At 35.5% G+C, this 16616-nt stretch overlaps 1 protein-coding gene across 10 annotated transcripts in view; it reads right to left on the reverse strand.

The window, feature by feature from the left end:
* Nucleotides 1-3168: 3168 nt before the first annotated feature.
* The window catches only part of LMBR1 (limb development membrane protein 1), a 68852-nt gene continuing 55404 nt past the window's right edge, over nucleotides 3169-16616 (reverse strand). For 9 of the 10 annotated variants that reach the window (XM_086741855.1, XM_086741853.1, XM_086741852.1 and 6 more), the window contains 8 exons: nucleotides 15000-15080; nucleotides 13880-13956; nucleotides 13561-13638; nucleotides 12576-12649; nucleotides 12250-12340; nucleotides 10675-10741; nucleotides 6611-6772; nucleotides 3169-4146 (listed from right to left, as the gene is read on the reverse strand). In XM_086741855.1, the coding sequence (XP_086597981.1) occupies nucleotides 4064-4146; nucleotides 6611-6772; nucleotides 10675-10741; nucleotides 12250-12340; nucleotides 12576-12649; nucleotides 13561-13638; nucleotides 13880-13956; nucleotides 15000-15080 (713 nt within the window). In that variant the 3' untranslated portion in view covers nucleotides 3169-4063. The remainder of the gene's footprint in view (nucleotides 4147-6610; nucleotides 6773-10674; nucleotides 10742-12249; nucleotides 12341-12575; nucleotides 12650-13560; nucleotides 13639-13879; nucleotides 13957-14999; nucleotides 15081-16616) is intronic. The other variant, XM_086741854.1, reaches the window with a different exon arrangement.

Genomic DNA, 16616 nt, shown 5'->3' on the forward strand with positions numbered 1-16616 from the left:
GCATATTTCTCTTTAAAGAATTTATTAACACGGCCTTAGTGTGCTATCTCTGCTTAAATGACTTTACCTAGGTTTTTAAAATTGCTACTTTAAAAATTAGAGTATATGTAGAACAATAGGATTTAGCCATCCTCCTATATGAGCTATTACAAAATTATACATGTTGCTTAAATCCATTAAGCATAAGGCTTGGCTACTGTATGTACACCACCTGAGCCCATCACCCTTCTGGAAGAGGAGGAAAAGAAAGAGAAAGGAAAATAACCCAGAACATTTTTACAAAACTCAAGGAAAGTCAGATGCATGAAGAAGCCAATTGCTCTTTGTTTCCACCTTATTCCTTTCTATTTTAGATTGTAAATTCTTTAAGAAAAGGGCCATCTTGTCTTTCCAACACAGCAGTGGACACACCACCTGAAGTAGCATCAGCTGCCGCAGAGATACACAGCCAAGCAGGAGAGACCTGGTGGGACAGACGAGGGCTGCAGCCCGCTTCACACCCGTCACTCCCAGTGACTACTGCAGAGAGCATCACTCTGCAGCACCCACTCACGCGTTCATCCCATTATGCACACAGCTGCACAAGCTCCTGTCGGCACAGGCTCAACTGCAGCGGCAGCCGTGCCTTTACGGTACTCGAGGTGGTACTGCGGAACGAGTCAAGGAAAACAACTCGTCAAATCCTTTAATTTTTATGACACTAAAACAGTCAACAGGGTAAAAGGTATCAGAGGAACAGGGCCAACAATAAACATCACATTACAGACAGCAAACAAAGCTTCCTGTGAATGCAAAAACTGTTACTTGTACAGTAACCAATACTATTATTTTTCAGCTTAAAGTGATAAGTCTGTGTGCTTTACACTTAGAACTCCCACAGTATTACAGTTCTGCCACTCCGGCGAATATTGTGCTACCAACACAGAATAAAGCCAAGAAACGGCTAACTTAAAACATGTAGTTTACATCTATTTTTTGGTCTTGTGTGATATCTAGTTGAAGATGGAAGTGTTTAATGTGCTTTTTGCCTCCTAAGAAGTGAGGCAGATGTTAATGTTACTAAGATCAGCTGTATATACCTTGAAGGTATAGACCACCTGACTCTACATGAGTCAAAATACCAGGAATGTATTATCAATATCCATTAATGAATTACCAGTTGCTTGTACTTAAGTGGCCATATGCTTCTGTGAAGAGTATATAGTGACCGATATCTTACACATAGTATATTTGAAAGTAGCATTGTATCTGTAAAGAAGTTTTGCATAAGCGTGTCATTTTCAAGGCCAAAGGTGTATTTTAATGTGGACAGTGTCACAATATAAACAGCTGGTTTCAAAACAAAAACACTGTCAGTAGCTGCACACAGTAGTTATGAATTTCTCATCCACCCTGGACACCACACAGCATCTTAACCATCCTCCACATTTCAGTGTAAAAATCTTCACTAATGTAGCCTTAACCCATACATCTCTCTGACTGCAGAATCGGTGGGAACAGGCAAAGCTGTAAAACTCTCTCAAAATAAATGTTAAAGTCTTGTCTAAAACTTGTGTGCTTATCAGCAGGAACTGTCTCTGCTTAATTTAAGTAATTGACCAACTTTCAGAAACCACATACACGTTGTAATCCCATCTTTTTCTGTGTCCTTGGGTCACTGATGCCAGGACAAATACCTCTCCTGGAGGGGTATCTGCATGAGGAGCAAGACCTATGCTGGTTCACACTCCCTAGATTTACTCCTTAAATCCTTTTTTTTCAGTTTCACAGAGTGTATTTAAGTAACTGTGTGTTTAAAGTTGTCATAGAAATATTTTCATAAAGCTAACTAGCCTCACACATCACAATTCACCAGCCCCATTAAGACACGAGGACAATTTTGGTCACACAATCACTTGCATGGACAACTGGGCATATTTCAGTTATTTTTAACTATAATGCTAATACATAAGGCTACAAGCTCTGAGAACACCTGAATGACACCTCTAATAATAAATTTCCCAATATTTTAAATGTAAACACATTTTAAAACAACTTTTAATTACAGCTCTCTGTTCCTGCTTGCAGAACTTTGACTCGGATAAAGATTTCCCACTAAAATGTCAGCATTAAACTCAAACAACAGAAAATATGCTTGTAAATCTTAGTGAAATAAAGCAATTTTACTTTAAGTGTTTCAAGACTCAGTACAACACATCAATAGTCAGTTTAATAAGCCTTGAATTTATACTAATCACACACAAAAAAAAGTAACTCTCTAGCATCATATTTACTACAGCAGTATTTACTTTATGCCCCAGTTCAAGTCAGAAAAGGCAGCCAAAAAAAAAAACAAAAAAAAAAAAAAAAAAAACACCACCCCACAAACAAATAAAAAACCCCCAAACAAACAACAACTGAGAAATCCTCGTGTATACTGGAGCTTGATTTTTTTAAGCACTACAGGGGAAAAAAAAGCAGCTCCAATTCACACACACAGCAATAAGGTCTATAGCCCAGAGCAGTCTCTCAGAAGAACAGCCAAAGTGCTTCTGACACAAGGTTTATCTTATTTTGGAAACACACTGGAGAGCCAGTTGTCACCACCTGATCCCGTGTGAGACCTCAAACTACAGACATACTTGTTTTACAGAAATAGGAAATAAATAGGAACATTATCTGACTCCCTATATAAGAGGCACACACTGAAGGTGTCCCATTCCAATCTGTTTGAAGATCAACTACTTTGTGGCAGAGCAGGACAAAAAAAGTGCAACCAGATTTTGAATACTTACTTGTGTTTTGGTTGGTGGGTCTCTTCTTTACTGTAAACCGCCTAAAGGATTCCCAAGGCTAAGAAAAACGACATTACCACCCACTGATGCCATCCTGAATCTCATGCCTCTGAACAGTTAAACTGTAACACCACAGAAATTCATACTACCAAGACTGAACACACAAGTTTTACTTACCAAGTCACCTATGTCATCTCTATAAGCTTAGAGTTTAATTTACGATATCTACACATATAGGCCTATATACATGTTCATGTGTACATTAAAAAAACAGGCGAGTGAAAGATACTGGATTATGCCACTGAACAGAAATCCTGGTAACTATAGTATAAATTCAGAGAAATAATTTACTTCAAATTAAAGAAGATTGTAAAAAACTGCAATTGCAGCCTCCTAGGCCTGTGCTACTTGCATTGATTACAAGTACTGCTTATACACAGTAGTTCATAAAGAATTTTACAGGGATGCACTCGGTGGGGTAAGTGACCTCCATGGCACAATAGCTTACAGAACTGTAAGAACTGTGACAGGGGGTCTACACAGCTTTTTACAAAGCATACTAGGCTCAGATTTAACACTGAAGTTAATCTTCATCTTGTACTTCACTCTATTCAGTAAGACATTGTCTGGCTGCCACTAAAGCAACCTGGCTTTATAGCTAAGAAGAGAAAGCTGAAAATGCTGGCCCTCCAAGAAAGCTTCGTGACATTAGACTACGAACAGCCCACTGTATCCAGCATGAAAGGGACTGTGATCTCTACCAGTTGCTCTACTAGTCATTTTTAACACATTCCTAGTGGAACTGTTTATCTACTGTCAAGAATACCCACTCCAGATATTTTACATCTCCAATAAGGGTCATATAGGGCTTCAAGTGTATCTTTTTTTTTTTCTTCTTCTTTTTTGTTTTAACCAAGTCCCAAAGTTAGTCTTTATAGCTATGTCTGTATAACACAGGAGGTACTGGGCATTCAAATGGTAGCAGGTTTATATCTAAAGATATGAGACTGTCAACAAATAAAAAGGAATGCATTATTCTCTTCAGCTTCCAGTCTTCAAGGCACCTCCTGCATTAACTTACTGGGAAATAAACAAGCAGACCAAAAGTTCACTGGAAAGAGAAGAATCTGACATACTTAACTTCCTCAGAAGCACACAGCATCAAAAAATGAGACAAGGTTGGACCCAAATTATTAAAAAAAAAAAAATCAATATTAAAATGCTGATGAGATGACAGGAATGCCATGAGGTTGATGCTTTCAGCTCTGTTGATTGCAGGTGATTGTTAATCACAGTGTTTTCTGATGCCCATTTGCAGACGGCTTTGTCTCTGAGTCTCTTGGATTGTTTGACAGATGAAGTTTATCTAATCCTGCAAAACATTACACAATAAGGAAAAATCAAGATTCTTCCATGTTTCATGCAAACAGCTATTCAAAAAAATACATACAGACGAAATTCTACTTCACATTTGCTAGACCAGAATTGACATTCTAGCTCAGCTAAGAATTACTTCTGTGAAATTCCCTCAGTTGCATTTAAAGTGAAAAAAGTCCGTTACAACGGACTCATGCTTTAACAAAGCATGGAAGTGAGAAAAGCCATTGCTTAAGTCACAGACTTAGACATTAAGAATTGAGAAAGACTTGTAATCCTTTACTCTGTCAACCTACAAAGACCAAAATAATTACCTAAGACATTTCTTTTAAACTATAGCATCCATTGCTGATCTTAATATCATTGGTGATGACCACATCACCTCTCTAAACTGTTTATATGTCTAATAATATTTTTAAACCTACATTATTATTAATTTGTTTATCTCAATTTCCAGCCATTTTTTCTTATTGTAGAGTTCTCTTCTACAAGTGCTACTTAAAGTCTCTCATCCTGCCCCAGGCAAGTAGTTAAGCTACTCTCTTATGGGAGAAGGTGGGGAAAGATGGTGAGTTTAACCATAGTTTAGTCACAAGAGGCAGGATGTCAGTCCTTCCTCGCTTGCTACAGTTCCTCTCTGAAGTCTCCTACCAAGTCAATTTAGTGTTGACTATATTGAACATTTCACTGATGGGCCATGACGTACCAAGTTAAACTACTTTGCATCACTGGAATTCCAAAACTGACGGCACTAATAACCAAAATCTACTCTATGTTGTATTATTTCTAAGTCCCAATATAACATGAATTCTTTTGGTCACTGGCCTGCAACAGGAATTTACTTTCTACTAATTACCCAAGATGCTCCACCAATCTCTAGTCCTCAGTGTCACAGTTTTCAGCATGGGGGAAACGAGCACATAAATTTTGGTTCTCATTCTTTGAATTCCTTGTGACAGTATTTAACAGACATTGTTTGTTACACATAGCACTGAAAGCAAATCCAGATTGTGTCAGAAACTTACACTGTTCAGGATTTATAACTCCCTGCTTGTGTCAAATGCAGTTCTCTTACCAATTACTCTGCTTCTCTATTTTGATCACAATATTTACACAAAACAAGACAATATGCAAGAGGCCAAACAAATCCCTAAAAAAATCTACTAGAATGATGCCACCCAATGACCATTATCCTTCTATGCCTGCATTTTGAAGTCTGTTAATCGGCTTTCAACATATAGTTTTTAATAAAAAATTATGTACATTTAATATAATAAAGTGGCATGAATTATCAAGAGAGTTATTTTACATCACTGCTTTAAGATAGAAACTTTAAAGTTTTACCAGACATGTTGCTATAAGCCCATGCTGACTGATGTTAATTTCTTTCCTTCAGAGCTCTGCAACAGCCATTACTGAAAATATTTTCAGCATAAAAAGCAATGGACAGATTCACCCACCACTGGTCCACTAATCTGTTCCCATGGAGGTTCAAAACTCAACATCAAAAATCACAGAATGGCTTGTTTCAGTCCTACACTATTGGTCATTTTGTATTTCCCTATTTAGCAGGTCTGATTTTAACCTAACTGCCACCACCAGAGGTGTACTCTGTGAAGTTCTTGGACTTTGTTTACCAGGGCCACAACTCTGGAAACCACAGTAATCAGTGAAAACTAACATAAGGACGTTTTAAACGCTACAAACTGAATCCACAATTATAAACACTGAAGTTTCAGCATCAGTCTTCTCAATTCAAGCAAATACTACTCAGGGTTTCTAAAGAGGTGGAAGCTTCATTAATTAGCAAAGATAAAATGTAGTAACAACACAATCACTAAATACGTACATTTTATCCTCTTAGTATCAAATCTTTTTGAAGTCCTTCTTCTATGGCCAAGAAACATGAATGCATAACTTGAACATCATTTTGATTATATCAAGTACAGGTGTCACTCAGCCAGTTACTAAGATTCTGCATATTCTGTACAAAGATTTTTCAAATATGTAGGGCTCCAAGAAAAAAAAAAAAAAAAAAAGCCATCACAACAAAACTGCTAAGACTTCCACTAAACTATTTTTAGAGAATTTATAAGTTGATTTAAACAAAAAAGTCAACCCACAGGTTGAAGTTCTATTTTGGAATAATTCCTCAGTAGCAATAAGAATGTTTCTGTGCTCTCTAAAGGCTGAGAATCAAACTGCAGATCAGTAAGTACACAGACATGTCATTAAGATCAACACTCCACCTTAGCTCTCGACTCTTCAAAAAAAATAACACAAAGCCATGTATTCTGACCTTAACTTACAGAAACTTCCACAAAAAAAAAAAAATAAATAGATAAATAAATAAAAGTTTTCTGTGAGTTGTAACAGAACTTTAACAGTAGCACACCAAGGTATCAATGCTGGAGAAAGGAAACATTCAAGTACAAACTAAATTTTCAGCACAGTATTACCTAATGCCTTCAGGAGCTCTTCTCGCACAGCGGAAGTGAACTTTCTCACCAGACATAATGTTGTCATGATAGCAAAGAGCAAGTTGTAAGATAATACAATATAGAAGTTTCCCAGCCAGTTAAACCTTCCAAAGTCTCCAAGCAGATCAAATCGGGTGATTCCTGTTAAAATCGCATTAAAGATTTACATCAAAGTCTTGATTACATTTTAAGAAACAAAAATTTCATTCTATTACTTTTTACATAAAGAAGCAAAATTCTTTCAGACAACACACTCTAAGATATATGGTTAAACACAGAAGACAATGTTCTCAAGGTCATTTTTCCCTTCAATGACCACTATAAAACTCTTAAGACACTTATCAATCAAAATGTTTCATAAGTTTCTTAGTAAAATGCTTGAATAATATGAGTTGAAGTAAATTGTTTATTGTAGATAAGAATTCTGCTTTTATAATTTCAATAAATATAACCAGGAAAAAAATCAGTATGAAAACTGCTTCAAGTCTCAGTTTCTATGAAACCTTTATCTATTTCGGAAAAAAAAAGAAAGAAAAAAAAAGAAAGAAATGCACCGTGGGCTTTCTTATTAAAGAATACAGGTAGCAAAAAGCCTTTCCACAGAAGCCGCAACATCTTACAGTAAACACTAAGCATTTGTAAGAGTTTGTCCAGAGCCACTGCTTTTGAAATCAAAGTTTAAATACATCTTTCCACGTGCAGTTTTTTACAGATCTACCCATCAGTATAGCCACACAGCATTTGCACAGAACAGAAAGAGTTTGGCTGAAAGATAGTGCTGACAGGTGATCTTCACAGCGGGCCCTGTAACACTTGGGGTTTGTGCTGATCAAAGGCTAGTCAATCACTAAAGCTAAGTGGGCAAAATTTTTCCAAAATGTAGAAATGTCTACAAGCTAAAGAGTCCATCTCAGAAAGCAGAAGAGGAAGAACCTTAGGTTGTTCTTTTGTCTGGTCTACATCAAGGACTGCACTGAATAAAGGGCAGAATATTGAGATGATACCCAGATCACAGTTGTCTAGGATTGATGAGCCATTATATTCCCAAAAAAAAACTTTTGGCATAGATGTCACAGTGACATGTGCTCTCACAGTACAGACCAACAGTGCAAAAGGAAAGAAGCTTACCTTGCTCCAGAACTAAAATGGCAACAGAAAACTAGGCAATCAGAAAGTAACCCTGGCTTTGAAGTTCCCGGAAGCAAGATTTCTATCATCTTATTTTAAAAAGGTTTGGGGACTTTTAAGAACTGACTTCAACAGTGATAATAAGTGAGACAGAACAGAATTAAGGTAGAACAGAATTAAGAGTCAGTTACTTCCCTTTCAAGGGTAAATCTAGCATTTACAAATCTCATTGTACCTTAATACCCAAGACTTACAGCCAGCTATCACAATGTTAATAGGTACACACGCTTCTCGTACTCAGCATCAGTCAATTAAATTAAAAAATAGGGGAATCAAGTTTAGTATTTAAGGAAAACATGCAAAAATGAAGAAAATTAAAAGAAGGAGAATTTTCACGGGATAAAGCAAAAAAAAAAAAAGATTACAGAAGTTGATCGAAATAGCTAGAGAGGCAGGGAGAAACATCAAAAAAATCACAGGAAGTCTTAGCACAAGAAGAAACTGGCTGACTGAATCAACTGGTAAACAGGTGAAGGATAAACACGTAGCTGCTTTCATGCTTGAAGCCAAACAGACAGTGACCTTAAGAATATTTTCAAAGCAGCCGAGTATTTTAGTCAGACTGCTGCGCTACAAGAAAATTGAGAAAGCTGAGTTTGAATCAATAAAGTTGGTGGCAATTTACCAAATAAATTTTTTAAATTGTTCTGGTTTAAAAAAAAATATAAAGAAATATGTTTTTAGACTGTACATCCAAGTAAGTTTTAAATCACCATTTACTTAACCATAATAATCGAAAGAAGAATTCCAGGAATCATTTTGTATATTAGAAAATTCAATTTTGTTTGCAATTCCTTGTTTATATATTCCTGGCTATTAAGTGCTCTGTTCCTTATTTGTTTCACAATGGTTAGCAATATGGTTCCTTTTTTTCAGGGACTACTAAAAGGCTGAAAAGTTCTGGAAAAGATGAGTTAACTTATTTTAGTAGAATAACTTATTTTAGTAAAAACCTTCCTGGAATTCTAAAAGAATGACAGATTAGAGACATCTACCACTTAATGACAAGGCTATGAAACACAAAAAAACTTCTCATATTTCCATTTTTTAAACTTGAAAAGGGTCAGTACACGTCTTAGATAACTTTTGCTTTTTTACTTTTCCCATAATGATTAAGTCTAGTCTCTTCTGTATAGTCTAGAAACTCGCTTTTTTAGAAAGTGAAAAGACTATGAATCTGCTTAACATATTTATTTCTTTTCATCTATTCAGTGCCACAGGGCGGTAGCATGTAGTGCAACACATGTTGATATTTTTGCAAAGCACCACATGACTCACTGTACTCTAATGCACTCTATTAATCCTGTTTGGACAGCTGTGACTGTGCATTTGTTAGCTGTGTGTTAATTGTTCCATCTTTTTTCTTCTTTTATTTATCTCTATGGCAAACTATTCAGGAATTTCATTTGTTAGTCTTTTTTTTTTTAAGGGAGTTTTACCATTAATCTGTTTCCTATGAGACAACAATGCACCCAGCACGTACACTTAATTCCACAGAATCCGTTTATTATCAACTGTTAATCTCATAGATCATTAACAATGATTTTTATTTTTTTAAACAAATAATGAATGCAATAAGTTAGTGGACAATACTAATCTTAAAATTCTGTTCCAAACCACTAACTTTTCAACACAACATCTTGCTCTTAAGTGCTAACATCATTTTATTTCTTAGATCTTTACCATACTGGTTCTATTTTAAAACTGCACTTCTTTAAATACTTGAATTATTCTTTTGCATTTTTGTGAAGTTTTACTACAGATTTTTAAAACATGAGCTCTAGAATATGTATTTTAAGATCCAACCCTCCAAAATGCATTACAGGGGTTTTTTTGTTTGTTACAGAAGTCATCTAGTAAATTACTGGAAAATATTCACTATTCTTGATTTGACAGTATTCTGGTTGAAAAAGAAAGTCAGCTACAGAACTCTTGGGTACACATTACTGGTCTGTGGGCCTGAGCTTAAACTCCTAAACTTGTACTTAAGACTTGTCCAGCCCAAGGTGAAGATTTTTGTTTTGTTCTGTTTAATGTTCCCAATGAACTTCACATTAGCTGCAAGTATCCTGCACTACATAAACACACAACAGCCTTGCAATCTAATTTCAAGAATTCAAGTTGAAGACTACCTAATTAAACAAAGTGAAGATACAAAACATCTTGTCTTTCCAACTGGTTAAAATAGTTTCTCCACTTCAAATGCTACCACCAGTTCTTAACAAAATCAGAACTTCTTCGGTTCTACTATGCTGAATTACTAATTTTTGTATTTGAAAACTGAAGTAACAAAGAATGCAAGCAGATTATTTTAGGGAAAATGAAAGTAGCCTGGTTTCATCACTGATAAAAAACTTAATAATGAAAAATCATTAACTGTTTTTAAAAAGACATTTGCACTCAGCATCACCTCAAATCTTATACCTGAAATCCCCAAATGGTTTTTTTGTTTTTTTTTTTTCACAAAAACCGAGCACTGTAATTTCACAGTGAACATGAAACTGTTTTATACTGCCCTGAACATGCATTCTCTATATCTGTTCTTCTCACCATCTCCGGTTTTAAGAAATTTGACTTACCTTTTTAAAAAGAATATATTCTCTAGAAATTACTTAGCATCTTTTTTTTCAGAATGTATCTTTTGCAGCTCATGTACGGAGCGTGTATGTTCAACAGCTCATATTAGTGTAGAAAAGGCCACACATACATACGTGCTCTTTCTACTGAAAGTGATGGCAAATTAAATTCGTGCTATGAAAGGTACAACTACAGGCTGTTCTTTTTTCTTGTTTCTTTGTTTTTAAACTCAATTAAACACCCTTTATTACAATGTTTTATACTTCCACTTCACTTACCCAGTGTCCTGGACATCACTGGCAAAGCAGAGCTCAGCACCAAGATTGAGACACAATTTCCAATGATCTGTTTGAAAATGACAAACAGCACTTCAATTATAAACGAGAATGTTGAAGAGAGGGAAAAAAAAAAACCAACCAATAAAAAGAAAAAAAAACAGTGGTCAAGATCAAAATGAATTCCTGAAAGTTACATTCTTCAACCTGAACCTAAAGCAATTTACAGTAACATATTGTTAGTCTTGCTTACTTCTGTCATGCTTCTCCATATGGTGTTACACAAGGTGAAGATGATCCAATAGAAGAGTTAAAAAAAAAGTCAAATATGTAATCTTTTGCTTTTAATTAAAGTGTTACGTATGCTTAGATTCCATATAACTCAAAACTATCATGTTGCAAAGCATCAATTGTTTATTTAATTCCTGCAAACTTTTTATAAAAGAACCATTCCACAGACTTAGAATAGATGACTGATGTATCAGCTTAAGCTTTGTATGTAACTGCTTGCAGGATTAGCATTATTTAAAAAATTACAACAAAGAGCTTCCTTTCAATTGAATGCCTGTTGACTACTTTAAACAGTACCAAAAAAAAATCACAGCTGTTAGATTTTACTCTTAGGTTTTGTGAAGCCTTTATAAAGAGTAATTGAAACTTTCTCTCACAAGGGATCACTCTCTTCCGCTCTAATTCTACCAGAATACAAAAGGAAAAAAAAAAAAAATCCGAAAACTTCTTGAACGTAGGTAGATATTTGGGCATTCATTATTTCTAGGCTATTCCTGGTGTACTACAAACAAACAACAGAAAACGTTAAGAACATTCCAGCTCCCTACGACCTATCCACTATCACCAGTCTATGTGTATTCTCACTTCCAACAATTTATGGTATTCTATGGTAAAAGTCTCTTTATTTATTTAATTTTTAGGTAATAGATAAAGGCAAGCAAACAGTGAAATACACTGAAAAAAATAGTTACATTCACCATCTGTTCCCTGGTTACCGATCACCTCCCCTTGTCAGCTGTGGGAATATCTTGCCAAAAACCTAAGCATGTTCCTCTGCATTAGGTAACAGCATTTGTTATTCTGAAGCCAGTGCTGAATTTAAGAAAGTCAAATTAGCCTCAGACTGCAAAATGTTCCTGAACAGACCTCCTCAGTCTCAGTTTAATTATTCAAATTTGAATTACTTTGTCTGTATTACTTCTAGCAACCAAGTTCTTCAGATTTCAAACAAGCTCCCTGAAGTACAGTTAGCACAAAGTTACTCATTAGCAATACGTTTCCTTTGAAAAAAGTTCTTTCACTAGCTTTTCTATAGCTAGTTAACAAGCTCTGCTATTCCCAGCTTTTTACAAGTGAATGGATGCCATCCAAACTAAACAGAGCACATCCTTTTTCCCACTCATTCAGCATTTTGAAAATCTTCCAGTTTGTGTTTACGCAGCTTACAAACAAATACTGATCACTGCAAATGAGCCATTCAGGGCAATTACTAACTAAGAGAGTCGGTTTGTCTTGGGTGGTAAGAAAGGGAGGAGGGGGCCATCACCATCACAGACTTTACCTTACCTTTGTCATGGTTGTGTCATCCTTCCTGGGAGTGAAATTTTCAAAAAAACGAAGACTGTAGAAGCCGACGACAGAGGATACCATAAGATAGCTGTGAGAATCAAGGAAAAGGAAGCTCCAAGGAATGCAAGTTTCACTCAAGTTCTCAGTCTCCTAAAAGTCTTAAGAACCAAAGAAAAAAAAAAAAAAAAACCCACCACACCACTTCGAGTACTTGAGAAGGAATGACCTGTCTCTTTCTTCTTTCCAGGCTTAGTAAATTGCAAGTGTCCCAGAAAACGAGACAGAATACTTGTTAACAGACAGAATTCTTAAAGAAAGGATACAAAATCAAAATTATTTCAAGTGCTGCTCCCACAAATCCAAAGGTGGATAGGGAGGCATTTCCTATTCCAGGCCCCTACAAGGAGAAAAATACTTTGCATAATTTAATAAGATACATGCAACTGTTCATAAAGTTAACTTCTACCACGACTAAAAAAAAAAAAAAAAAATCTAACATCTTACATGAAATACAACCTTTTCTCAATTCACTATTTAAGGGGCATTCTGATGTTCTAACCTGCAAGTGTCCCATCCCATGCAATTGCATTAGCTAGCTTTCAAACCTGAGTGAAATGCATTACTAGGACAGAATGTAGGACGATTCACATTTTACACACACTGCATCTCTTCACTGTGCTGCATTTTATACATGCTCCATTACTAAAATTTGGAAACTAAAATACGAGGTCCCAAAAGACGACACTTCCAGTTGTTTGCAATACCACAGGCAGAGCAGCCATCACCACTAAACCCCTTTTATGGCTCTGCAAGCTCATATACAGCTATACACTGAGGAAAGCAACACCAAGTCAACAAAAAACACCTCATGATTAAAGACCCTACTACTCAATCTGCTGCTCTTTACTATCTTGAAGTACTTTTATCATAAAGGAGAAAAAAATATCATGTTTTGTAAAAGGAACACAAACACAAGACAGGCTTTTCAAGCTGCTTTTCAACATAGTTTCTTAAATTGAACATTTCTAGACTGTATAAAAGTAGGAGACATGAGTAAAATGCAAACTCCAGATTACTGATTTACTTCACTGAATCAGTGTATCTTCATAAACATTCTGGACTATTTTTATTAAGAACTCGCTATAACATGGCACGTAATAAACGTTTCTGTGCGCACAAGACCAAAACCCTACACAGCTGAGGCTCATTAGTTCCAATATTATTAAAGCAGAAGCTCTCACTTGCATTTTTGTAAGGGCTCCAAAGCATTGCTAAAGTCATAAAAATCAGAAGAGATGTCTACTTTACCCCTGATCCCTTTGGCATTGCTGTCTCATCAACCAACAGGTAAAGAATGTTGAGAGCAACTAGAAGGACTGAGATGGACTGTAAAGAAGTAGAAACAGTCTTTTTACTTAAACATATTCCATATTTTTTTAAATGTATACATTTATCCTGACCAGATTTCATAATGTTAAGTCCTTTTAAAATGGTCAAGAAAAGAATATCGAGTTTGTTGCTTAAAGATATATCACTCAAAAATTTTAAAACTATTCCCCCAAATGACTGAGGAATTCTCCATACTTTTCATGGGAGAAAAAAAAAAAAAAAAAGCAAAAATTCTTACTGTCTCAGTCAGTAGCAATATCATAACAGCTGGATAGACTAAATTCCTTTCCCAAGCAGAAGCTTTTTTCCGCCGTTCTGTTTAGAAGAGGAAAAAAACAGAAGTTTAATACTATAGATCACCTTAGAATAAAACAAGTAAAAATCATTCAGCTATTGTAAGCTCTTATTATAACTATAGGTAATAAAAGAAATCTTATTTTGAACCTACACCAATCAGTTAATAAAAATACCCACCCTGAAGACCTGTACAAAGCAATGCCAAAAACACAAAGTCTCTTTAGTGAAAGGCTCGGGACACATACAGAAGCAGATTTTTCTTTCTTGTTTACAGGCACGTTTCGCCATAACATTTTTTTCCCTGGCATACAGCAGTTTTGCAAGGTTTAAAACATACTGAATTTTAAAGTGTGCTGTTTACAAGTGTGCTTTAGTAGAACCTGAAGGGATAGAAGGGAATTTCAAATATTTCAACAGTTATTTTCCTCTTATGACACATAAGGCAAGAAAGACAAGACTAACTCACTGGACATCACTACTATGCCTGAAAGAAAACCTCGTAACTTTTTCTAACCACAGTCTTAGTTTTGCACATAACACACTAATAAATAAAAAATCCTGCAAGCCTTTGAATAAGTAAATAGATTCCTGTTGAGTGGCTGCCATTACAAGTATCACTTTTAAGTTTTAAATGACACAAACTTGCTAAGAATTATTTTACTGTTCTTAAACACAATTTGACTTCTGTAAAAATAATTCAAAAACAGAGAGGAAAGTAATGTCTTCGATTACGCCAAATAATCACAAGTATATCATTATATATTAAAAGATTGTGCTATGAAGCTCCATGCAAGGAAGTCAAAAGTGTTACACTTCCTCTAAAATTATGTTAAAATTAAGATCCAAATCAGACTCTCTACGTACATTTATTTGTTAACGGGCGCGATGATTCCATGTGATGTATTTGTAGAAACTATGACAATTTGAAAAGACTGCAAATGCACAAATTTGATTAAGAACAAACTGGAACAAATCAAGTGACTGTTACAAGCTAAACACAGCATTGTAAGGTCATTTATTAAACTGCAATCCACATGAAACAGTAGAAAGAAGTTTGTTACCTAGATTTGTTTTCTTGCTTTTTACTTTTTCAAGCTCTCGTTCCAACTCTACTGTCTGGTATTCCACCGTGGAAGACATACCTTTTAAAAGAGAAGACAGTATTTTCTTTTGGATGAAACTAAGTATAGTACTGTAAGACACACTGTGACAACTCAGATTTAGGAAGCATCACATTAACACTTGTGGATTTAAACTGCAAGTGTTTGAGACTCCATCTTTCTCCAGTGCAAGCACACTGTGGTTTCTATCCTCCATTCCAGTTCCTCTACAAACACTGCACAGTGTTCAAGCAATGATACAGCTCTACAACGCTGACTAGAGAGCTGCTGTTTGAGTTCTGATCTCATTATTTCTACTTTCCACTCTTCACAACCACAAACTAGAAATATTCTTTCTGGGTTAAGTTAGAAACACTCTCCACTCTCACCCTTGCCCCACTTGCATCCCTTTTGTTTCTGAAAAAATCTCACCTGAAAATAAGTCAGGAGGGCTCATATTTTCCCTATCTATTCCAGGCCAATCTCACTCTGCAAAAACACTCTGTGGCAGTGAGGGTTCAAAGTCTTAATAAACCCTAATTCCTCTATTATCTTCTTTCTTGATTTACATTGACACCCTTCACCTGTTGGCCATTCCCTACCCTCAGCCTCACCTTTGATTGCAGTCTAACCTGTAACAGCACCATGTTTCAGATGCTTTTTTTTTTTGTTTTTAACGCTCTCTAATAAATTTCTAGGAGATTAATACACTTGCCCAGGCTTTTATCTCACATCTTGATCATTTGCCTACAAAAACTAAATAGCACTTAGGTTGCTGGCACATTAACACTACTTTATAGTCCAATCTCATTATTTCCTTATTTTCTGTTGTCTGCTCATCCATCCAGCAATCTCAGTACAAGATAAGAAGGCAAATTTCTCATTCCATCCAGCTCCCACATTCTCCATATTCCAGCACAGTGAAGTCCACCCTGAAAACCAAGATATACAAGAGTACTTCTTGGAGATTTTTTTTTTCTCCACTTTTACTCTTTTTATTTCAGAGTATTAATACTGATCTGTTCAATGCAGTCCAAATATCAATGAGGCATCCAACAGTTTCAAAAACTAATATTTAAATGTCTAATTATCTGCTTCTTTAACACACATTTTCACATATAACACAACTTCTGTGCTATGCCTAAACCATTTATCTGTGATATCAGTAATATAACATGTACGTGGTAATATTTACAGTGGCTCCAAATATATCAGTATCTCAAATCCCAGGACTAACCAGCAAGACATACAAATGCTGTTTTGTAAGAACTTCTATTCACTTGAAGTACCTACAATATGAATGTCAGTTTAATTTCTCAGTGTTTTTTAAATAAGCGATCATAATGCAGGGGGTTTTAGAAAAAGTTGAGTTTAAAAAAAAAAAATATCATTATGATTATAAAAATAAGCTTTTGTGCTGATGCATTCCCTCCAAAACAAGTGCACATCTGTTTTATGGAACGACTAATTACTACAAGTTGAGAAAAGGGATAGCTGTAGAGCTCAGTGGAAAAAGTCTCAAGGACTTTAATGGAACCAGTTGAAAGAGTAAAAAAATTCAAGTTAGCATCTGACATT

This window comes from Chlamydotis macqueenii, chromosome 2 (genome assembly GCF_036417535.1).
Source record: "Chlamydotis macqueenii isolate bChlMac1 chromosome 2, bChlMac1.mat, whole genome shotgun sequence".
NCBI lineage: Eukaryota > Metazoa > Chordata > Aves > Otidiformes > Otididae > Chlamydotis > Chlamydotis macqueenii.